Consider the following 26,274-nt stretch of genomic DNA (forward strand, 5'->3'; position numbering starts at 1 on the left):
TTAATTTTATATTTGCTTGTTCTGATTTTGAGATTCCAACGATTTCTTGAGTTTAAGATATTAGTAACACATACTGTATTTGATGTGAAAAATTTCTTATTTGATATCCCAACAATGATCGCTTCAGCCAGGTCGCTCCCGTGTTTTCAGATTGATATTAAGATATTATATTGCCTGCAACAAAACTTTCATTGGTAGGATAAAATAAAATATATATATATATTATTATATTTTACTTGAGGTGGGACCTTCCTGCTCCTAATTGGTCCTAACGTTGTGGCTAGGTTCAGAATAAATCTCACAAATATTTTCTCATATGAACTTGTCCATCAAATTGTTTTTATACAGAATCAATATTACCTTATTTATTATTCAGTATTATATTATTATTATTTTCAACTTTCATCCTCATGCAGTTTATTAATTTCTCTCTCATCTTGCGAATATTGTCCTTTATTTTATGAAGAAAATATATTGCTTAGCACTTAGCATTTTTTATAATTTGAGAAACGAATATTTTTAGAGATTTTATATTTATCCCGTAACTTACATATTTTTCACATCTGTTTATCTTTTCATTTTTAAGACTAATTTTTTTCTTCTATCCGTTCATGTTTTATAAATTATTTATCACTTATCCTTTGTTCAAATCTTGTTGGCTGGTGTGAATACAATGATTCTTGAAAATCTGAAAATAAGATATTGTATCTTTGATATTTGTAAACTAATATTGATGCTTTTGGCTGCTTCATATTAAATTGTAATTAAGAATATTAATTTCTAACTTAGCTATGATGATTTGTGATTACTTACATTCATTCTACTACTACATGCTTGCATGTTTTATTTTTAATAATTTCTTATTTGTACGTTCTTATACTGTACTAGGCTATAATTAAATTTATTTTACGACGATTGTTGAAATGACTTGAGATAGCGACACTTATAACTAGAAATATTATGATGAATAATAAATAGATGAAATGAACATTTTCAGATGGACCCGAGGTGGAGCAAAATGACCTCACCATATCGAGAAGGCAGATGGCTAAAATTATCAATGAGAAGCATAAGGTATACACAAGTACACATTTTCCATTTTTTTGATTAATCTAACGATTTTATATCTGCAATATCCTTGGAAATTATTATGATTGTAGCTTTAGCCTCCAATGCTGAGACATTGGAGTATTTGAGGTTTCTAAATATTATATATTCTAGCTCGGTCAGCAATATAAGTAGCTGGAGCCGCAATGAATGGTAATTTCACTGTTATTGCACTGAAAATTTGCACTGTTATTGATCTACCTTATCTCACTACGTTATCAATGATAATTATCCTACAACAGCATCTTGAAATATCTTCATAGGGAATGCTCACTCAGTCCTACTATGATTTTGAAAGTCTATGTAAACTGTTGCATAATCTGCTTATTTTTGTGTTTGATTCAACCGTTTAAGCCTACTCTACGGCAACTTTTTGGCAATTTATGCCAATTGGCAACTTAAACTCATTGGTTTCTTCTGTTTCAGTTAGAACACAAGTGCAAGATCCTTGACCAGGAAAAAACATCATTCGCTAAAGAATTGGAAGAAGTGAAAGCCGCATACAACAGTAAGTATCCATACTAGCATACTTGCCGTACTTGATTGAAACACTTGAACATATTTATTGCTCCAACGCCTACAACTTCATCCCATCAGTTGATATTCAAGATCATTCGAGATCTGGAGCTTTGCTGTTGAAACATTCTTCTTGATTACCGATTGATGCAATTTTCGTCTGTGTATTTCATTAATAATATTGTATTCACTATCCAATAATTTGAAAACCTTTTTAGACTGATAATGAAATAATTTCATGATCTTGTTTTGCAGGTATTCGTCATGAGCGAGGTGATTCAAAGAGCGTGAGTCTGAATGAAAAGACTGAGGAGAATGAGAATGCTAAATTGCAGCGCCAGGTACAACAATTAACGGATGAGATTGATAGTATCAATGCTGAGAAGGTGAGGTTTTTACATCTCAACATTCCTTACTTGATACTTCAATTTTTAATAGGTTTCTCGATATTTGAAAAAATATTACTAGACTTCTTGCTCGATCAGTAGTTTATTCAATTTTTAGTCCTTCTATATCAAGCCTAGTGTGTAGGATGCATTTTCCTAGTTGATTATTTATGGTTATTTCTGTGTTGCATTAATATTGTTACAAAGGATTGTTTCCATTGAATGATTTTGCGCAACAATCTCGTATGACATGAATTTCATCATTACCTTGATAAGCTATGAAAGCTTATTTGATAAGAACTATTAATGTAATAATTTATTACTATGGAAAATGTCAATTACATTATTTTAAGTGTTTTACAAATGAAGAATAAACAAAGTTGCAGTCTGAAGAATTTTACAAGTTTATAGACTGCTGTTTTACTGACTTCGATCATTTTTACATTCGATCGTGAAAGTAAAAGCATTGATTGAATGCTTTTACTTGAACCGAAAGAGCTTTAAAAATTTATATAGGGTAAAATAACTTTCCTCAATAGTGAGGAAGCTATAATAATACTGAAGAAGTTGACAATATAATTTTGAAGTATGCAACTGGTTATTCAGCATGATATTGCAATAGGTTTTTTAATTTTTATAAGAAGTCAATAGTGTTTTGGAGAATGAAAATGGCTATTCAGCTTGAAATCGAAATCAGTTGGTTCAGTATTTTTATAATGCTGTTATTTCAGGTGCATTTGAGGTCTGAATTGGCAACGATGATTAGGGCAGTACAAGATTTAGAATCGCAAGTTGCCGTCAGTCAGGACGAGAACGCCAATCTATCGACTGGAATGGAAGAGTTGGACATGGAACATCAACAAGCTATTGGTGAGTTACTTGATTGGCCAATCAAAGTCAGTTTATTATTGAATATACATGTAACAAGTAACTGCACTTGTTTATTTCTGACTCCTGGTGAGCTTGTTGCCAGAAATAGTAGAAGGATTTTCGGATGAGTCACTTTGATGTGACTTGGTCTGACCCATATTTCACCAATCTTCAAAGCAAGTGCTTGTAGATTTTTAATTCGATAGTTGATAACTGTAATGTTTCAATCTGATGAAGATCATGACTCCTACGCTTGGTAAATAGGGTGATTGGATGATGTTTCATTAATATTTGTGAGAATTCGAGTAATTGGAAAGTGTTATTTTCATAAATTGATTGTAATTACAATAGATCCATTGTTAGTATATAAATAAATGCTGTACCATTTTCAGTATTTATTGATGCTGTAGATTTTTCTGTTGTGAAAGAAGATAAATTCATGCATTACTTTTAACGGTGACCCTGACATGATTGACAGAAAATAATGAGTACTTGATGAAGTTATAAAAAATAAAATAATTATTAAAATTGATAAGATATTGAACTAGAATACCCCCTGGGTTGAAGAACTCGCTCATGAACTGTTGTATTGTTCTCTCTTCTCTGAGATCCGCAACTTGTAATTACACAGAATTGGCGAGAATTATTATGGAACCAGCTAAATATATCTTTTACAATGATATTACAGTAGTAGGTTCCATGCTTCCATGGAAAGCATTCCAATTGATGAAAAAAACATTCTGTCGCTTCAAAACTTTTGCACGCCATCTTGGATCCGTCATACGGATCGAAACTTCATTTTGAATCAAACTTCAGTTTTTCAAATGGGAAGGTGGTCATGTGATAGATGATTCAGATACAGAATTTCAAAGGAAAATTAATTGCGAAACCCGCACATCGATATCTCAAACAGTTTCAATGATCATTGATACATTTCTTGTCGAACATACAGACAGAAAACGACTTTAGGCTCTAGTAAGTCAAAAGTAAGAACTTCGCTAACGCTCGTTCAATTAGTATTGATGAGTTTAATAGTAACACAAGACTAATGTGGTAATATTAAAAGGTTATTTTCATCCTCTTCATTTAATTCTAATTTTCTTCCTGTTTCATGAAATTTGAATTTCTTGTAGATACAGTAAATATTGATAGTCAAAATAGAGTTGATGAAAACAGCTTGATACCTATTATTCCATTTAAAAGGGAAATTTGACGATAGGGTCTGTCTGATTGGTGATCCTATTCGAATTTAACTACTTTACGGTCGCTTCAAAATTTTGGTCCACCATCTTGGAACCCTTACTTTTAATCGGATTTCACTTTGAATGGAAAGGTGGTTTGATATGATAACATGCATTACAGAATTTTAAGAGAAAATAAATGGCGAAACTCGCTCATAGATTTAAGTGTTTCAAAGTTATTCTCGTTTAAATATACCATAAATCATCCAAAAATGAAATAAATGAGTATATTGAAAATCTGACAGATCAAACTACTTTGTGTTAATATCACTTGACCTCGAAAAACGATATTCGAGCATTTTTATAAATTTTATTAGTTTGGTACTCTTTATCATTGCAGACCAAACTTTTGAAGCGTCAGAAAAGTAGTTTTTTTAAATTCGAATAGGATCCCCAATCAGACCCATTCAAATTTCCCATATAGAATAAATATCAAGCAGTTTCCATAATTTTCACCAACTCTGTATACAATATACGCTTATTTTTAAAGCTATTTTTTCGACCACATTTTTTTCAAATTATTATATACAGTATATATTTTTTGATATCCAAGTAATTCCAATATCCTAATATCCAATATTCCAAATATCCAATATCCAACAAATTATAAGAGAGTTGGTATTTTGCTTTGGGTACGTAAATATCTTTTTGCTGATGTGGGCCTTTCTCTTCTCGATTCTTATCCTCCAATGGCTACATCGAAAATTTTTGAGTGAAAAATTACCACATGATTTCAATTTAATGTAAATGTTCTTCGAAGAAATTGTTTTGTAAGAAGGCATGAATGAATGAATAGCGGTGCAAGAAGGCATAGATAAATAAACAATTAGTTGCTACAAGTTAATTATTATAGTTGGAATAATGCTGTTAGTTCACTGTCTACTATACTTTGATACACATTTATTGATTATTGGCCATTAAATGAATCCCAGACTTAAAACCGAACCATGTCACAAATTGCAACATGCATCAGAAGAAAGAGAAATCACCAGAAAAAACTGATAGAAAATTTACTTTCGTGGAAGCAAACAATGAAGTGAAAAATTTATATAAGTATTGCATGTGTTATTTTTGTCTTACAATAATGAATATTTATCGATTGAATATAGATTAACAAAATAATATTGATTTTCGTACGAAACAATTAAGTTTCAAAAATTAATATGAATTCGTATTTCTTCCAATCTTCAATTGGCTTACATGAGCTCTACGAATAAATTTTTTCCATTAAGTGATTACAATTTCACAGCAAGAACACTTAACCCAATTTTTCAAATATGCAATATCTATGCAATAACTTGGCAATAATATTTTTAACAGCTTTCTTTACTCATAGGATGAGTTTTCAAGTAAATTCTATTTCCAATTTTAAATGGAATGTGATTTTGGTAAACATTATACCTCTTTTACTAGATTATGCGCTTTCAACGAATCCTGATAAGAATTCTTTCAAATCTTTTTCGTCTCCAAAACAAGTCAAGAAAATAGTCAAGAGAATATAAATAATTTTTCAAATATTAAAAAGAAAATTATTTGGTTTGTACATGAATAATTCATGAAGAGAGTTTGCTTGAATGATTCATTTAAGGAAGAATCAAATTCCATCACTGTCAATCACTGCAATGCGTAAACATTGCAGCCTATTAGGATTCGAAGACATTTAACATTATTTCAAATTTCAGTGAATTCGTTCAATATGGTTAGTTAGGGCAATATTCAAGATTCAAGATTAAAGATTATTTATTGCCAGAATAACTTTACATTGTATTAGCACGTCAAAATAATAAACAATAATATATAACACTTGTGTAATAAAAGAGAAATAGATAAGCGTACAAAATAAGAATTTCAATTTCAATTTATTCAATTCACAATACAAGACACAAGATACATTTACATAGACAACATACCTAAAAACAAATTTGTGAATATTTTCCCCACATAGACGAATCTGTGTGTGGGGAATAAATAACAGTACAAGAAGAAGCCTATAATAAAATAATAAGTATATATATATCTATTTATATATGAATTATAATAGTAATACCAAAGAAAAATCCTATCGGTAAGCAAGGTCAGAGAAGAAAGATATTGAAGAGAAAATTATAAATTTCAATGTAACGTTAAATAGATTAAAAGAAAAGAAAAACGAAAGGAAAGAAAAAAAATCAGCAATAGATGAAGATGTGAGAGATTGTTAGATGTAAATAAATGGTGACAAAAGATTTCTCGGTATTAAGAAAGGCAACAAAGGAGATGATAAAGATCGAAGCTATTCAATCATCATGAATATGACAAGCGAATTCAGGGACATGGTAACGGTTGTCCAACTGAAATAAAACTTAGCTTTCAGGCCTAAGTCAGCCTAAAGAAAATGTTACTATCAACCCAACTCTGTATATCTGAGAGTAATGATTCGGTTATATTTCTGTAAACAAAGCCTATTGGTATTTTGTTGATTAATTACAATAGTACGGAAGTTGATGTCTGAATATAGTGAGTTTTGTGAAGTGTATGTTAAATCTATTTGTGTTATTTGCTCGAATGTTGTAGGAAGTTGTGTGAGTGGTAAATGAATTGCTATGTTTATTCAAGTACAGAATTACACTTTTAATGTAAGTCTGTCTTAGAGTTGGAACCTTTAATTCTAGGAAAATTTCTCTACTTGAGTAAATTCGTGGTCTTCCCAGGGCCGCTCTTATCATGTGCTTTTGTAAGATGAAAAGTTTTTTTACATGAGAATCGAAAGCAGCACCCCACACCTCTATATAATATATTGGAACAATGAATGTGCATATGCGAAATAAATTTTATTATTAAAATTTATATTATTAAATAATATTATTTCTTATTCTATTTATTTTGTAGAAGATATGGATTAAATACTTCAACTTCGAGTATAAATATTCTGTGTTTTTTCCACTTAAGGTGCTGGTCAACTACTATTCCTAAGTATTTCATAGTTTGTACTCTCTTTCCAGTGTTTTTATCTCCTGTTCCTCATTCACCATGCTTATACAATTTGCATTCATATTCATATTTATTGGTGGTTGTCCGGTAATGTTAGGTGAAAAGGTTATGTATTTGGTTTTTTCAGTATTGAGGGTGAGAACATGATCCTTGAGCCGTTTCTGAACTATTTTTAAATTACTGAACGTTTCCTCCCAGCTACTCCCACTATAATTGAGTGTTGTAGCATCAGCCAATGACAATGTAGTACAATTTCCAAGGTTTAGTTTGAGCATATCGTTGACATAGATTAGAAATAAAATCGGTGATAGAACTGATCCTTGAGGCAGTCCAAAATTGGATGTGAATTTAATGTCCGTTCAGCTATTTCAAGTTAGATATTGTTTCCTATTTGATAAGTAGCTTGCAAATAGATTGTTTACGGACCCTCTAGTTCCAGATTTATTTAGCTTATCTAGGAGTAATTTGTGTGGGATAGTGTCAAAAGCCTTAGATAAGTCCATGAAGACGGCTACAGTTTTTTTTATTTTCATTAAAGTTGTTGCACACAATTTTAAGGTGAATTACTGCATCTTTAGTAGACTTTTTGGCTTGGAAACCATATTGGTTATCACTAATTATCCTCTCCTTATCAAGAAAACTCATTAATCTCAATTTTAGAATCTTTTCTAGTGTTTTGGATGAATTACTTAGTAGGCTGATTGTTCTGTAATTTTCAGGTTTATTTGGATCGCCGGGTTCAGGTATAGGAATAATTTTTGCTTCTTTGAATTTACTAGGAAAGTATCCATTGCTCAAACATTTATTGAATATAAATTCTAGGGGTTCGGTAATAAAACTTTATACTCGTTTTAGATACGATCCTGAGAAATTATCGGCTCCAGGTGTTGCTTTGTTTTTCAATTTATCAATTATCTTTTGTATCTCTATTGTGTTTTTGGGGCGGAGAAAGATACTTCTCTCACATGAGTTGTTTTGGGATTTAGGTTTAGGTATATTATTTTATATCCTCAAACATTTTCTCAGCGAAAGTTTTTCCTACATCGGCAAAGTATTTATTAAGTACTTCGGCATCCAGATTGATTGTTTTTGTATTTTTTTTAGTATCTAAAAGTTCGTTTATACATTCCCAGGTTTTCTTGGAATAATTTTTGTGTTCGTCAATTTTTTTGTCAAAGTAATCTATTTTTGCTTGTTTTATCAAATTATTTAGAATATTTCTATATGACATAATTATTTATTATTTAGTTGGACATTATTCGGTTGCTTTCTAATAATTTTATGCATTTTATCTCTAACACGTATAGAGTTTACTAAACCGGGTGTAATCCATTTTTCAAGAGGTCTTTTTATCTTTACTCATGCGAATTGTTTTTGTTCTATTTTGTGTTAGAGTTTAATTTGTCAACTAAAAGATTCAACATAATATCAATATCATCGGCTCTGTATATATCTTCCCAGTTTTCTCCCTGTAAGTCCTTCATAAGACCATCAAAATCTATTTTGACTTTAGTCCATGGCTCACCGTGTTTCGTTTCCTTATCACTAACCTCGTTCAGATGAAAAGAAATACTGAAATGGTCTGTTACAGTATATTGGTTTTTGAAATTACACCCGTCACAACATTTTTAATTTTATTATCTTAATGAAAAAAATGTGGTCAATGCAGGATACGGCTCCATTGGGGCCTCTTGTTGGTTTATTAATATAAGATTTAAACCCATTCAAGTGTAGTGTACTTAGGTATTCATTAGCGAAATGATTATTTGCGAGGATATTGAGATTCATGTCACCTCTTATAATTATATCATTTAATTCTTTTCATTTGATTCAGGCAAGTATGTGAGCTTGTAATAAATTCGTTTAGATTCAGAGCTGGTGATTGATAAATTGAAATTATAATATACTAGCTGGCCCGGCGAACTTCGTAACGCCAAACAGTTAATACATCTCATGACAAACTTTAGCTGGATGCACACCTGAGGAGGCGCGATGCGGCATTTTGCATCCAGGTGCTTCTTGCTTATTTGTTTGAATGGAAAAACTCACACACACTAATTCGGACATGGCGTGGAACAGTGTGATAAAGCAATCTCCATAAGATCAACACTTTGTATCACCAAGCCGCGCCTCCTCAGGTGTGCTTAGTCTTTGCTTAATCTGATGCACTATATTTTTATGAAAATTATCCATCAATCAGTATTTTATATCTCAATATGGACTTCCTATGTGCTAGTTGTACAGCATTTTGTATTTTTAGATATAGTTAAATTCACCTTGCTGGGGAATTGAATGGTATATCTCCTTGCTGCTGATTTCCCCGTGCATATTCTAAATTTACAGCATTCCAAGTTCTAAGACCCAAGTTTGGACGTCGTTTGCATCGCGGCATTATTTCATTTAATTTATTCAATAGGCCTATTTCATTTTAATAGATACAATGCAGGTAAAAACAACAGGCATTTGCCCAAAACTGCTTTAAACCTTAATTTGGAATACACGGTCTAGAGGTTATGTAAATAATAATTTAATTCACAAATTATTTTTGAGTCCAAAAAATGTATGTATTACAATAATTTTGGATTTATCAGATTAATTTAATTTCAAAATACAAATCCAAACCAAAATCTTACTTCACAATCACAAAAAATATTAAAATTTCACTCAAATCCACAAATTATACTCATGTTGAAATTTTAAACATGTTGAAATTATTATTAGAATTAAAATTTTGTGAATCAGTAAAAATAAAGAAAATAAAAAAACATGTCTACCGACGGCTGTTGGATGACGCAATGATTATAACAGCTGATTTTTATTTCTGTAAGAGGCCAGCTCACAAATCTTCTACCATAAGGATTACATGTAAACTGAAGGACCGTAGGAAAGAGTCCTGAAGTCGGATTATAAATTTGATAGGCCATAAACCTGGTCCTAAACATAACGAACACAACTAAAAAATCATCAAATTTGGTGCATACATAAAAAAGTTATTGTACGTCAAAATTTGAGGCTCGATTTTTATTTATATAGATTGTGTCATCCTAGCCTATCTATCTTTTCAGTGATAAAGATAGAATGAAAATAAATGTGGCATATTTCATTTAAAAAGATTCAATTCGTTTCTGTCTGATGATTCATAATTATATCCATTAATTTTTGCATCTATCTATGAAGAGATACAAATAAATTGCAGAAAATTCGGGCAATATTCAAATATACTGTTAAATTTTGGACTGCGATTGAATTTGCCCCCAAAATAGCTAGAAAATGATTATTTATAGCACTTAGTTCAAAATAATCCGACACGTATTATTTAAAATGTTTGTTCAAAAACCTGAATAATATAGCTCTTCAATTGGGTTCAACAAATTTTCGTTTCTGATACACGGATTTTCAGTAGGCTACATACGGTACCGTACCTAACCTTCATCATACTTGAAAACATCTCTTATGTTAAGAAAAGTTGTCAATATTTCACCGATTTAGGAATTTGTCAGCGAAATAATAATAATAATAATAGTATGTTGTCTATATTATTGTATTGATTTCATTTAAAATCAAAACTCTTAAATAATTTAACTCACCGCTCGTACCGGCGGCGGTAGTGTTGTATGGTAGATGATTTTTAGTGTTTAATATCGTATTTAAAGATGACAAAAACAGCTTTTCGAAAATTTGAAAGATTGAGAATCAATAAAATGTTGATATTCAAAACTTAACAACTCACAATAATATAATATTATCACAATCGCTATAAGCTGCCAGAATTTGTATCAAAACTCCGGTATCGAAACATGAGCTTCCTGTATCGAAACATGAGCTTCCTGTATCGAAACACATATTGCAACACATTGGCCCATATAATAAAACCAGAGCAGATGCTCATGAGCAAGAGCATGGAGCATAAGGTTTTGCTCATGAGCAAAAGGTGAAAGCAAAAGCATTTGCTCATTTTTATATGAATGAGCTTTACCTTATACTCTTACCTTATGCTCCTGAACTCTCTAGCAAATGCTCACGTATTTTAAAGACTTTTCATCTGCTGATTCGCCTTTGTGGCCTTACTTTGTTTTTATAGCTCACGGAAGCGCTAAATATGCAAGTAGGGTGCACCGCTTGTTTGCGTCGTCTGCTCTGTTTTCTATTTATGAATAAAGTTTTAGGTTAGTTGAGTTTAGAATTTTGAAATAATAGCGTGAAAAAATGTCATCTCTATAATAATCTTCAGCATATTCTTATAATATCAAAAGCCTTCTTATAATCGTCTACACTCTCATCTTCTTAAATGCCTATTTCCTATTTTGTGATGACCATCTTTATACAGGGTGATTCATAATTATGGTAAAATAATTCAATACGTGATAGTAGAGGTAAAAATAAGGAGAAAAGTTCTTATAAACATATACCCATAAACGCTTCATTAGCGAGCTATACAGGATGAAAGATTTCGCCCGGAATTCAGTTCTTCTGGTGGAATACACCGATGCTGAATTGTTTGGGGTCTAGTTTTTAAAAAACGTATGGTGGATTCATATGGAAAAATATCTGAAAAATTGAATAAAAATAGTCTGGAAGCTGTAGTGTAAATAGTTTTTGAGAAAAAAGTTGAAATATGCAAGAAATCTACGTAGAAAAACACAGACTTCTACGTTTGATGCCTAATAACTTTCTTTAATGACCAGTAAACATATAATTTTTTTGAAATAACAATTGTAGAGAATTTAATTCTGAAAAGAATGATGTAAGCCGTGTAAACTAAATTTAAATAATAATTGAATAAAATGTATTATGTAGTACATACACCACAAAAATTTGCTGTTTTATGAGGAGAGAACTAATAGGTCATAGGTTGTAGCTGATTGCAAATAAAATATTCGGGTTTTTATGAAAAGTTTGATTCCTATATGAATGTAACATTTTATCTAAATGACATTAAACTTATACCAAAAGACTAAAGATGATGATCAAAGTGACCTCCGTTGTTCTTAATGCATATGTTAAGACGTCTTCTCATCGATTGTCGGACCCGTTCAAATATTCCAGGAGTCTTCTTTAATTATCATTCCTATTCCGTTCAAAATTCTCAATCGGAGTTCTTCAATTGTACTATCAATCGGAGTATTGTAGACTAAGGTTTTCAAGTGTCCCCAAAGATGAAAATCCAAAGGATTCAAATGTGGTGACCTAGCTGGCCATGGTACTGGCCCACTTCGGCCTATCCATTGATTTGGAAACTTGTGATTCAGGTGTTCATGTTCACGAACAGCAACACTAAAGTGTGCTGGAGCTCCATCATGCATAAACCAAATTTATTGGCGCAACTGAAGAGGTACATCTTCAAGTAAGATAAATAGCTCCTCTCTCGAAAAGTTCAAGTAGATTATGCCATTAAGCCTGGGAGAAAGCTCGAACAGAAGTAGATGATCTACTATGATTCCTGCCCAAATGTTTACTGAAAACTGATGTTGTGGACGATTAGGATTGATGGCATGAGGATTGTCAGCTGCCCAAATATGTTGGTTGTGGACGTTAACGATAGCAGTTCTTGTAAAGTGTGCCTTGTCGGTAAATGAAACTGTTGTTTAAAAGTTTCGGTTAACAAGTTTTTCTAAAAACCATATGCAAATACCAGCACGGGGAATATAGTCTCGTGGCAATAGAGTATGAACTTTCTGGAGGTGGTATGGATGTAATTGTTGCTCTTTTAGGATCCTCAAACTAATAGATTGATTGACATTAAACTGCACTGATTATTCTCTCGTGCTCTTCTCTGGATCTTCATAAATTTAATTAAGAACTTGTTCCTCCAACTCAACAGTCCAAGTGAATCGGGGGTCTGCCTGCATAAATGTGCTACATAAGAATACATTTTATTCAACTTTTATTTGAATTTAGTTTACACAGCTTACATAATTCTTTTCAGAATTGAATTCTCTACAATTTTTATTTCAATTTTTTTTTATTTACTGGTCATTAAAGAAAGTTATTGGGCATCAAACGTAGAAGTCTGTGTTTTTCTACGTGGATTTCTTGCATATTTTAACTTTTTTCTTAAAAAATTACTCATACTACAGCTTCCAGACTAGTTTTATACAATTTTTCAGATATTTTTCCATATGAATCCACCATACGTTTTTTAAAAACTAGACCCCAAACAATTCAGCATCGGTGTATTTCACCAGAGGAAATGAATTCCGGGCGAAATCTTTCACCCTGTATAGCTCGCTAATGAAGCGTTTATGGATATATATATATGTTAATAAAAACTTTTCTTCTTATTTTCACCTCTACTATCACGTATTAAATTATTTTACCATAATTATGAATCACCCTGTATATCAGGTAGCTTTCTTTTGTAGGAATAATGGTGATATATATCATAGTTGAATCTGAAAAGAGTTTTATAGTTCTCAACTATTGGTTGTGATCGTATCTGATATAGTTTCCTCTTCCTCATACGAATTAGTTGAGCCATTTACTATGAGCAAAAGGTGATAAGCTGCTCTAGACTAGATTCACCTTTTTGAGCAAAAGGTTTTGCTCACGTTTATTCATAGAAAATGAAGCAAATGCTCCATATTTTAGAAGTATAAGCAAATGCTCAACTTTATTCATATGACCCATTGTTACCAGCGTATCAATTTCTCTATGAGCTTCCTTTATACAAACACATCTACAACAATGTAGGTATGCTGTATGATGTTCCATGAATCAAATTTAAACATTAATTCTGAAAAATCTAGAAAGAAAATTAAAATTTGGGCTTCGAGGTGCACGATTTTGCTATTTTTAGAATCTATGTTCAAAATTTGGAGATCTAAATCATTCCCGTTTTTCCGGTATGCAATCCACAAGTTGACATGTTTTGATACGAACAAACACAACCCTACTCTCTCTTATTATATAGATTCAACATTATTTATTAAACATGAAATGCAGATGTAGTTTGCTTTTACGATTACTAAGTCAATTCTGTTTTAATTTTTTCGTCAATGAACAAACATATCCCATCACATTTAGAGAATTTCCTTTTTTTTTATTACATTATAACCTTGCAAATTTTCATGAAACTGCGAGTCTTCCGAAATCCATGTCTCCGACAATGCAACAACCTGAAACTTAATACTGACATTACCAATATAATGCACTAATTCATCGAAATTCTTGTTTATGCTCCTTTTTTTCGTGTGAAAAATATTTAAGCCCCCTTCATAATGATTCCGCTCAAGAGGTTCAATGGAAAAAAATCATCCATTTCAACAGTGCTATAATATCCCACAAGTTCATCATCCTCATGTAAAGCTGACATATGGAAAGTTTGTCCTTAGCATATAATAATAGAAATCATATATATGAAAATATTCAAACCATTTTTAACATGCTTCTACAATAACAATTTTGTTTTGTTTCAATCGAAGTGTCTCACAGACTGCACATTTGTGGGGTAAAAATGCCTATAGTGAGGTCCACGTTATAATGGCAGTGAAGAAAGATAGAAAAACTTTGCCAAGTCTCTCCATTTTGCCACTGACTGTACACAGCTGTTACTCAATTCGTCCCATTAAATTTAATCTAATAATAATTATCATTTCATTGATAAAATAATCAATTTTATATCAAATTGATCAAGAAAATATATTTTTTCATAATTTGATTCAGAAATTTGCTTTCATGACTGAGATCAGATTTTTATTTTTATACAAACCTGAAATGGCGGCTAATTTAAAAAGCTGTGATACAACAATCTGAATTTCAAAACAACAGAAATTGAGTTATTTGGTAGGTATTCTATTCCAATTTCCTTTAAAAATAATAGAAAAATAGAAATCCTATTAAAAAATGAGTAATTTCAATGGATTAATTCTGAAATAACTTTTCAATATTATTTGTACCGGTACGAGTGGTGTCTAACTCATACGGGTAGTGTAACTTGAGCATGGATGAAGTCTAGGATGGTTAGTTATCAACTTTTAAAATGTCATTTCAGGTTTTAATTTGTGTTTCTCATAAGGTAATGTTTAAAAATTATTTCATTGTTTCAAAAATACATTTTAAATCAATTATACGACTTGTGTACTCAAGTATTTTGATAGAATGAAGAAGAAAATGGCGGCTGAGAATATGGTTTGTTCAGTTTTGTACAGTCACTGTCAAATTAAATATAAAATATTCTGGCAAATAGACAACATTGCAAAGCGAGAGAGAGATAGTGCTATCTGTTTTGTTGTATGATAGAAAAGGACAGCAACAGTATTGTCAATCATACACTGCCATTATAATGTGGACCTCACTATAGAACGATTTGCGTTGCATACTGTTTTTATGGGAATAATTCGATATTGGACATTTATTTCAATCATTATTTATACTTCTTTATTCAACCAAATTTACATGAGATCCCTAAGCATTAATTTTCGAAATAGTGAGATTTAATTTTGAATCAATCTTTAAGTGACTAAGATATCAGAAATACCAAAATCATTACAAAATAATAGTGATGTAAATATGCCTCAGGGTACGAACAGAACGGGCTGGTCGTCTTTGGCTTTCTAAAAAAAACCTAGCTTTTTGAACCCATTTCCGCAGTGCAGGCTGGCTGCTTGACTGACTCTGACTACGCGCTGAGACAGCAAATAATAGCAGCGTTGGTGGGAATGCGAGCGGCCGCTGTAACCGCTTCCACCCAGCAATGGTCGGCGTAGCTCTGCCTAGCGGACAGATTCAAGATAAATCCAGTCGGTTAATTTGATTCCTCAGACATGTCTGGGCCGAGCGGAGCGGCAGTTTAGCTTCATTCCTTATTACCTTATAGTAATAGTGAGTCGTTGCTCGGAAGAAATAGCTTCCCTGAAGTTGGTTGAGGTTCTTTCCAGTACAGGTTTGATTTTTGTAGTAAAATATCAAATGATTCTATGTTCAACCTTGCTTAGTTGAAGAATTGATCAGGATAATTCCTTATTTTTATAGACAAGAAAGTATTAACCATCACACTCTATCTCTGTAATACTGATGTACCCACATGTAGGCCTAGCATTGAACAAGAATTCATTCCGTACATATAAACTGCACTCACTCTAAAGTAATTTTTTTGGAGAGCGACATGTTTTACCTGAAATCAAACAAAAATAAAATCTCTTTTATATTCTAGGAGAGTGGGTAATGAATCTAAAGTATCCCCTCTATATAGGAGATGAAAGAATCAAATTCAATAAGCTCAGTGAGTATAGAATGTAATTTTTAATAAGCTACAAATCCGATTGATGATCATCCAAAGGTGTGTCATGTGAAGCCATGCTTGAAGTGCAAGCATTTTTTATCTCAATACTTGCCGCCTTCACTCTAAAAATAATATACTGCTATTGAACTATTACTTTTTCAAGTTTGGTAAGTCTATCAGGTTCAATACTTGCTTCAATACCCGAAATCAAAAAAATCCTATCATGTATGCTATTCACTAATAAAATATACCTGATTTTGAACCAATAACCTGATTGAAGTTTTTTTTAAACTACCTAATAATATTTTCTGAAATTGATAATTAAAAAATCGAATTCGTGAAAATGTATCCTCGAAATTCCATCAATTTTTCTGCCACCACTTCTGAATATATCAACAGTATCCAATTCTATTAACTTTTAAGAACGTCATCAGTAAAACGTTTCCAAAAACACATCCGCGAGACCTTAAACTGACTTTTTCATGATGATTTTAAAAATTGATTTTTTTCATTGTTTTTTGACATTCTGAACCTTATGGCTAAACTTGGTGTCGCTGACAACGAATCTGCAATCAGAATTCCTCTATCTTGGAAAATAACGAAAAACCCCAGCTGTTGATCATCCGGCAACCGTCAAGTCATCCTGCAATGCGGCCGAAAGACTTCCCGTTCAGACACGCATCTCAAATGACAACTCAGCCAAGCTGTGCGAAACCAGCTTGCACTGCGGCGCTAGGTTCAGTGTAGGTCGTGATCGCAATCGGCCTTCCATATCAAATCTTTTAGCTTATATTAGCACTATGACCCCAAGCAAATGTTTTTATCATTGCCAGCTGTTGGGTGGCATCGATCGAAACTCAAATCGACACCGCTCACCACTCATTCTGTTCGAACCCTCACGCAATGCAAGAAGCTAAATTAATATATTTTCTAAAACCATCAATACATGAAAAAAGCATAGTATTCCCAGAGCTAGTACGTGATGAAGGTCCTACAGTGTCAATAAATTGTTGCTCTATAGGATGCGTAGCCACAGTAGAAGAGAGATAAAACCATATCCCGTTTTCTGAGCAGGCTTCGAGCGAAGTGAGAATATCCTCACTCATTTCTTTTCACGAAAACTTTCCACTTGTTGAAAATCAAGAATGTGAACAAAGCTATTTTGGTTCTTAATAATTTATTGAGTGGTGTTGAAAAAATGTACTTTGTATCAATATCATGTCTTTACATTTGATCTTCTTAACCCATATTCCCCTACTGTATGTTAATCGCCGGTATTCTTATTGCAGAACAAATCATGACACTGAAAAACAATGCAGTCAGGGATTTGGAACAACTTCGCAGTCAACATGCAGAATTGAAATCCATGTACGCAGCTGAATTGAAATTGAGATCAGAACCACATGCCACCACGCATTCGTGTTCGCAAACGGATGCGGAGGAATCTGCCACCTCGCATTCGTGTTCGCAAACGGATGCGGAGGAATCTGCCACCTCGCATTCGTGTTCGCAAACGGATGCGGAGAAGTCCGCCGTTCATGCTATCACGCATGCGTGTTCGCAAACTGATGCAGAGGAGTCTACCGTCGTTCAGCAGACTGCTGCTGACGTTCACGAGGCTCCGGTCAATGGCAAACTGAGAAACACCGGCTCCGATCAATCTGTGATTCCTGACGAGTATTTTGCTGACGTTGCGCCATCTCATCCAAGCGAGACAGAAGAGGTCAGGTCACTTCAACTCCGGTTACAAGAGAGCGAGGAAGAATTGGAAGCATTGGAGAAACAGAATATGGCGTTGATAGAGAAGGTGCAGAGTTTGACGGCGACCTGCGAACGTCTGGCTCCGATAGCTGAGGGCAGTGACAGCGAGCAAGTGGAGGCGCTTGAGCAGAAGGTGAGCGCGCTCGACGAGCAAGTGCAAGTGCTGCGCGAAGTGCGCACAAACCTCGAGGTAGAGATGAGCACGTGCAGGGCCGAGGCACAGGCCGTGCATGCGCAGTTGGCTGCATTGCAGGCCTCTCACAAGCACCAGGACAACCTGCACAACGAGATCGCGCAGCTGCAGCAGCACAACCAATTCCTCACCGAGCAACACCAACAACAGTTGACAACACTCGCCAACAACATGGATCAACAGATGGAGAAAGAGAAGCTCATCAACATCGAACTGTCTCAACAGATAACATGCCTGAAAGAGCAAGTGGAAACTTTGAGATTGAATGAATGTGATAGAAGTTGCTCAAAATGTGAATCGAAAGAACGGAAGATGTGCGAGTTGATTTTGGAGAAGTCTGTGTCTGATAAGGAACTTGAACAAACAAAACAAGAGCTAATTGATTTAAAAGACATTTATACAACCCTAAATGATGAGACAGCCTCTAAACGTTCACAATTAGAAGAGATTGATAGACAGAAAACTGACTTGGAAAGAGAAATTTCCCTTCGAAACAAGTCCTACGAAACACTTGAAGATATGCATCGAAAATTGCAAACTCAGCTGTCCAACTATGTTGAGGATCATAAGAAGAATTTAGCTAGCATAGAGGAAAAGACTGGTGAAATTTTAGAGTTGCAAAATAAGTTCCAAAAGTTACAAGCAGACCACATGCAACTAGTTAAGAAGGATCGGGAAAATGATGAATACAAGAGCTCTGCGGTAAACATGGAAGTAGTGTTAAAAGAAGTGCAAGCAGAGTTGAATGACTCTAAACAAATTATCAATACCATAGAAAACGATAAATCTAATCTCCTTGCAGAAATCAACAAATTGAGTATTGAAAAAAGCGAGAAAGACAGTGAACTTGTAGCACTTGAACAACAAATTCAGCAATATAAAGATTTGACTAGTATATTGGAAGCAAAATTGGCGAAGATTAATGAGGATTTTGTGCAAAAAGAAGGTGAGCTTGGAGAGTTGAGGAAGAATGTCCAAAATTCGGTTGCAGCTGAGGAGAGTGTGAACACACTCAAGCAGTTAGTTGACAATCTCGAAAAACGCAACAAACAACTAGAACATAGATGCGGTGAACTAGAGCTGGAAAGTAGCGAGAAAATGCCCAAATTGCTACTGGAACGAGATCAGTTGATAGGCAGCCTTCAGGTAACATTTTATATACTTTAATCTATCTTCTATTTTTCTATAACTTTTTAGTCAATTATATATAAAAAATATATATATTTTTTCATGCAGACTAGGCTATCAAGGCAAGAATAAAGTAATATTTCCGCATATAGGATCTAGGAATAAGTAGGATAAAGCATGAAGGATGCTATTTGAGCAGTCGAACATCAATGGATCATCAATTTCCTGCTTTAGATAATATACCTTTGTTTCAATAAATTTAAATCAATATCCATGTTTAAAACATTCTGTCGACCCTTCTGCTCTTGAAATTGATTTTTCCAGCAATTTTCAGATCTGGTTGATTTTTCCTTGTTCTATATATCTAAAACTTTTGAGAATATTGACCTAATAAACTTGACCATTTTTCAATATCCAAACTGTAATGGAATAATCATATCATTTAATGGATAAACTTATCCATTTGTTAATATCTCTAGTTAAGAGATAGAGCAGGTCACAGAGGACAACAAATATGCCCTCCAAGCATAGAAACTAATATGGTGAAAATAAATTATTTGTGGAAATGACAAAATTTTATTAATTTTAATTTGATCTGGTGAAGTTCCACATATGCCTGTGTCTAGTGTCCTGTGTCTAAATGGCGCGTTATATTGTATGACATGTTGACGTTTCAGGCGAAGCATTCAGAAAGCATGGAATATCATGCAGAGATCCAAAGGCTGAATAAGTTGATCTCTGATGAACTTGCGAAGAATGCACTGTTGACTAGTGATGTGTCAAGCTTAATGGAGACATCTACAGATTTGAAACAACAAATGCAGGTATGTGATTTATATTTATTTTTTTCAACTTGGTTCTGCACACGATCAAACTCATTTCTTTTTCATTTTAAAGAATGACTACATGTAACCACCCTTCATTATTAGTCTATCATTACTATATTATTTGAAATTATATTTTACTATCCATTAGGGTCTTTCTTGTAGCCACCCAAATTATTATCTCTTGGTACACTATATAGAATAGCAACAAGTGACCACCCATGAGATTAGTTTACCTTGAGCTTTATAATGGGTAGTGACGCTTCTTCCACCGTAATTCTGTAATAATTAATTCACACCTAAGTTTGAAGTTTATAGCACTTTATATATATATATATATATATATATATATATATATAATATATATATATATATATATATATAAACAAAGAAAACAATTTTGTTTTATTTGAAAACAATTTTCATTTCTTTGAGAAAATGTACTTGATATGGACAACTGAAAATCGTTTCACAGCCTCTACTATTAATTGAAAATATTAATGGTAAATAATATTACACTTCTTACCATGTTCAGTTGTTTAATATATTCCTGTCGATTTTCACTATCAGGGCAAAGAAGAAACTTTGAAACATCAACATAACGAGATAATGAGTCTCCGTGTTCAGGTTGAAAGCCTGCAAAGTCAACTGGACTACGCTTCGCAGCTGCTCAGGGTCGATGACCGCCAAGAAGCCGAAGGCCAACCCTCCTCCCAAGTGGTAAACTATTTTCCTATTCAAATTTTCATTAAATTAATGTTTGATATTTTAGCTCCAAAGCATCATTGAGAAGTTGTAGTTTTTTTGACTTATCTTGAGAATTTTTTTTCTTCCAATAGGGTTTATTAAATAGAGAATTTTCTGATCATCTATCATTGGTGTCATTTTTTGGCTCAACTGTGCTGGTGAACTTTCTGATCATCTATCATTGGTGTCATTTTTTGGCTCAACTGTGCTGGTGAACTTTCAAATTTCTCATGACTGACATTGTTGTACACCAAGGCTCTTGCAGTGCTTTCTCTTATTGTTAACATTCCAGTCTGGATGTTCCTTAATTAAAAATTTGATTTTATATTTACACTTTTCTACCACTTACTTGATTGCGATCTTTAATCACGAGAAAAAGCTCTGTTCCAAAACCGCTCTCACTTACCTTATACGGGGAATGATCACAATGGCTGCAATTTCAAGCGTTTTACTTTTATTGTGAGCTCGTGACTGAACCCATCTATAGTTTATAGGCCTACTAAAGTATGATGGAAATTAAATGTCAAGAAAGGGAGTAACCCAATTTTTTATTCAATTTGTGAAAGTTTCTTATTAAATCAAGAGAAACAATAATGTAAACTATTACCTATTCTTCTATCAAAGCTATTTATGTTCTCTTGAAAATTACTATTGAATATTGTAATATAATTCATTTTGATTGATTCATGTTTTATCTTGACTTGTATCTCTTCATGGTTTACAGGATAGTGATTTAAAGAAAGAGTATGTGACAAATTCAGAAACAGATCAGAGCAATCTAGCTGGTTCTCTCTTACAAGAACAGACTAGGAACAAGTACCTTCAAAATGAGGTGAGCTTTTTCAATATTGAACTTCAATTACACATTAAATGTAAGATCGCACTTTGAATTCATTGGAGTTTAGCTAAGGGTACTTGCACACACACCGATTTTGGATGGCCGGTAAATTACTGGCCGTCCAAATTCCAATAGTGGCGCGCAGGCGAGAACGGGACCTGGCACACACGCCGACCGCTGATCGGCGCCGGTAAAATGCCGACGAGCAGCCGGCCACTGCCACTGCGTACCACCGGTGCCGGCGATGTGCCGGCGATACAGTGGCGCCCGTGAGTAAATACAGGCTTGCATACACACGATTTTTCTCCGACTGTCCTTGCAGTTCTCGCTACACTCGCTATCCTCCATTCCAGTCGACTGCTCTGCTCTTTTGATAGTGCGAGGTAATTATGTTAGTTTCGGAATAGAGTTTCTCATTTTCGTATTCTTATGATTGATTTGATTTTTCAACTTCTCATAGAGTTCGTCAAACGATGCAATTGACATTCTAAAGTTGTAAATCAAGCCTTAGTTCTTCAAAAAGAGTGTGGAATGTTCCCGTGTTTCCTCTGCTTACATTAATTGGATGAATCCAGCACTTACGGAGCACTTAATCCTACGGCGCTTGATGCGATGATACAATAACCACATAGCAACAACTGTTATAGGATTCATTATTATTCACCTCGTGTCACAACAACAAAGTAAATATCTGATTGTTTGAATGGAAACATATGTAAAAAATCAGGTGGTAAAAAATCGGCTGTCCAAAAATCGGTATGTGTGTGTGCAAGTAGCCGTTGATATTTTGCTACCGATAAAAAATCGACCGGTAAAAAACCGGCCGTCCAAAATCTGTGTGTGTGCAAGTAGCCTAATGTTCTTTTTTAATCTATATTCATTGCATATCATTCGTCCAAATTACATCAGATTGTTTAGTCTCTTATTCTTGAAAATCACAGGTACAAGAACAACATGAAAAAGAAGCCAGTTTAATTAAGGAAATTGAAAGGTTGAGAGAACACCTGGTCAACGTCGAAGATTCTTACACTCAAGAAATGGTCAAGGCCGAAGAGAAGGTTCAGGAGTTGCAGCAAAGACTGTCACAAGCCAATGAAAAAGTGAAAAACTCATCGACAGCTTATACATCTGTAAGGTAAAACACTCTATTTGTTTTTTCTATTCTTTCTTTATCAAACTGCAAGAACTTCATATTGTTATTGTTTTGGGCGTTACATTATTTTTTAACAGGAAAAGGAAACAAATCAAGTTCTTAATAATCTTGAAAGCTTGGTATTTTTGAGAAAAAAGTATCATTAAATTAGTGTGGGAAAAATTATTCAGTTATATTATTGGAAATACAGAATGGAATAGTATTCGAAACTAGTCGTGTATTTGACATAATAACTAGCCTATCTAGGGTACTATCTATTAAATTGAAAAACTAAGTAATTTTAGAAAAACTACGAAAATCACAGATATCTAGGGTACCATCTATTAAATTGAAAAACTAAGTACGAAAATCACACATATTTTCATCTTTTGTTTCATGGCATTTTCTAAATTGATAAGAACTTGAGAATTTGATACTTTTGAACTAAATTCCTTTTGAAACTACAATTTATTAAATTTTTGTACTGTTTTATGTTATCAACTTCAATTTAATAGATGGTACCCTAGATATCTGTGATTTTCGTAGTTTTTCTAAAATTACTTAGTTTTTCAATTTAATAGATAGTACCCTAGATAGGCTAGTTATTATGTCAAATACACGACTAGTTTCGAATACTATTCCATTCTGTATTTCCAATAATAATATTTTCATCTTTTGTTTCATGGCATTTTCTAAATTGATAAGAACTTGAGAATTTGATACTTTTGAACTAAATTCCTTTTGAAACTACAATTTATTAAATTGTTGTACTGTTTTAAGTTATCAACTTCTATTAACCGGCTTATTTATTACAATCAATGAATTCTTCGATCTATTCTCATGAAAGGTCGAAAAATTAAAATAAAAATTCAGAATTGTTTTATATATCGTTAAATTATAAATAGAATATTTAATTATAAATTGTACTGTGGATTTAATTTTATTTCACATCACGATTTTTTATGTATCTTGTTACTAAACAAATTTTCTAGAGTTTTTCAGCTTCAAAAGAAATATTTAATTCTTCTTTGTGCCAATCTCGAAGAGAAAGTACTACCTCCATCACTTATTTATACATTAATGACTAATGACATTGCATTGATTACATTGCAATTCATCTATTACATTTAGTTCATTGATTGCACTTGATTTGGTTTTGATTTGATAAACACTGGTATGTTGTTATCCATTACAATTATTACAAAGTCAATTTTTATGCAATCTGTTCATGTTTGGGGCTACTCGTATTTACATAATTTAAAATCCAAGTACTCTACTCTTTCCAACACATACCGTATCTTTATTACCATTACAAAATTCATATTTTAAATCATGCTAAGGGCTACTTGTATTCACATGAAAATTGAAAATCAATCTCTTCTCTAACATACATTTTATTAATCATGATATGCTTCAGCTTTAAAGCTGAAACTTGTCTATATTTATAAAAACACCAGTTGGAAAAGGCGTTTTCAATATTAATGTTATGCAATGTGATTTTTTATGCATTACCTGATCGCATAAGTGATAGTGATTCTTTGGTTTAGTATCCGCGCCAACCAGCAGGTGGAAGCACTGCAGTCGCAGATGAAGTTGATGACAGAGCATCAGCAGCAACTGGAAGCCCAGCTGTCTGCCTCTGAGGACAAACTGCAGAAGCAAGCAGCTGCACTCACCAATCTACAGATCGTCCTAGAACAATTTCAAAGAGGTGTGTATTCACATTCCACAATACATTCTCTGCTCCCCTTCATAATTTGTTTTATTTTGTGAACTGCTCTGTGGAGGTATGGACGGATGCTAAAGTAAACCACCCGAGAATGGTACGATGAGAGTCGACGCAATGTTGCCAAATCAACGGCGTCTACAACTAATTACTGTATAAATAAAACTAATTATAATACACCTGACGTAATGGCAATGGAAATGTTAGTTGATGAGGGGTATTAAGTGTGGACTAGACTCTTTCCATCCCACCTTCTCGTGCGGTGTACTATAGTTTCAAATGGAGTACTTTGGTTGACATCATGGCTCCTGAAATGAAGTAGGCTACTTTGGTTGACGTAGTCTGCCAGAACGGGGTTTAATAATTTCAGATATGAAAGGACATTTTTAATGGTATCTATGAAGTTGAATTTACTGTTTTTATGTATCCAATCGATGCATTTTACTTATAACGTATAAGTGTTGAAAGTAAAGTGATATAGCCTAATATAAATAAAACTGATCAAATGAAAATATCAGTTTCTTTTGCAAATAATTACAATTTATATGGATATTGCATTATTTTGAATATTATAAGGGATTCCCCTTCAAGACTTGACGGCTGTGTGTATGGAGGAATAATTACTCATATTCCAGCATAACCATAAATACAACTTTTTTATAAGTTTATTTATCTTTTGTAACTCTTTTTTTCTATAAGTGGGCACCCGCCGATAAACCTTCGGGTTTGGCAGAACCCTCAATTGTCTGTATTGTGAATACAATTTTGATTTGATTTGAATTGAATCATGAAATGAAGAGTTGAATTTATAAACTATTGAACCATTCAATTTAGCATGACTTAATTATTGATCGAAATATATGTAGTTATAAATTCAAGTTTTCTCATGTTAGAAAAATTGTCAAAACTGTTTGGAAATAGCGGATGATTAGAACTTATTTCGACAGGTATTTGATTGAACATTATTGGAATAAGCTTCTCTTGTATCAGTTCTCTCATATTGATGTCACCTCTCTTGTTGCTCAAACATTCCTCTGAAACATGCTCAGTTTTACTCATTTAAAACTTTTTTTGCAGACAAGCAGAAAGATATAAGCTTGGAGACTGCTCGTTTGCAGCAGTGTTTGGATTCTGCCAATGACACCAATCTTCGGCTGAAGAAGACAACTGAATCTTTGCAGGTAAGCTATTCATGTTTGAAATTATCTGCATGTGTAAAGTGATATTTTTAATGGATTATTCTCCAAGTGTTGGATGATATCCCAGTTTCTTTCTACTAGAACATTCAAATAAATTATTTTTAAGACCAGTTACCTATTTTTTATTCGTGCTTCATCTGTATTGAAATGAAGTAAACCGTTTTTATGTCATAAGATGCTTATGGCTCACCTCTAAACTCTTTTAATATATTTATATTATTATTTTATTCGTTGGGTAAGCATAAACATTTTGAATTTAAAATACTATTCTTTGAGCAAGTATAGCCTAAGCAATTTGCAAATTGGTTTGGAATTTCGACATTTCAATACATTAACACATTTAAATTCACTAAGTAAGTCAATTCAATCGTAGTTCTCATGAATAAATTCCAAAGTATGACTATTATATACCTTAA

General features: G+C 33.1%; 1 protein-coding gene across 2 annotated transcripts in view; it reads left to right on the top strand.

The window, feature by feature from the left end:
• Positions 1–26,274, top strand: part of LOC111054508 (thyroid receptor-interacting protein 11) — a 99,530-nt gene that overhangs the window by 32,406 nt on the left and 40,850 nt on the right. For both annotated transcript variants that reach the window (XM_039424265.1, XM_039424266.1), the window contains 11 exons: positions 998–1,074; positions 1,534–1,615; positions 1,879–2,009; positions 2,741–2,879; positions 17,600–19,410; positions 20,070–20,216; positions 20,787–20,936; positions 21,688–21,795; positions 22,743–22,936; positions 24,481–24,644; positions 25,737–25,840. In XM_039424265.1, coding sequence (XP_039280199.1) covers positions 998–1,074; positions 1,534–1,615; positions 1,879–2,009; positions 2,741–2,879; positions 17,600–19,410; positions 20,070–20,216; positions 20,787–20,936; positions 21,688–21,795; positions 22,743–22,936; positions 24,481–24,644; positions 25,737–25,840 — 3,107 coding nt within the window. The remainder of the gene's footprint in view (positions 1–997; positions 1,075–1,533; positions 1,616–1,878; positions 2,010–2,740; positions 2,880–17,599; positions 19,411–20,069; positions 20,217–20,786; positions 20,937–21,687; positions 21,796–22,742; positions 22,937–24,480; positions 24,645–25,736; positions 25,841–26,274) is intronic.

This window comes from Nilaparvata lugens, chromosome 3 (genome assembly GCF_014356525.2).
Source record: "Nilaparvata lugens isolate BPH chromosome 3, ASM1435652v1, whole genome shotgun sequence".
Taxonomy (NCBI): Eukaryota; Metazoa; Arthropoda; class Insecta; order Hemiptera; family Delphacidae; genus Nilaparvata; species Nilaparvata lugens.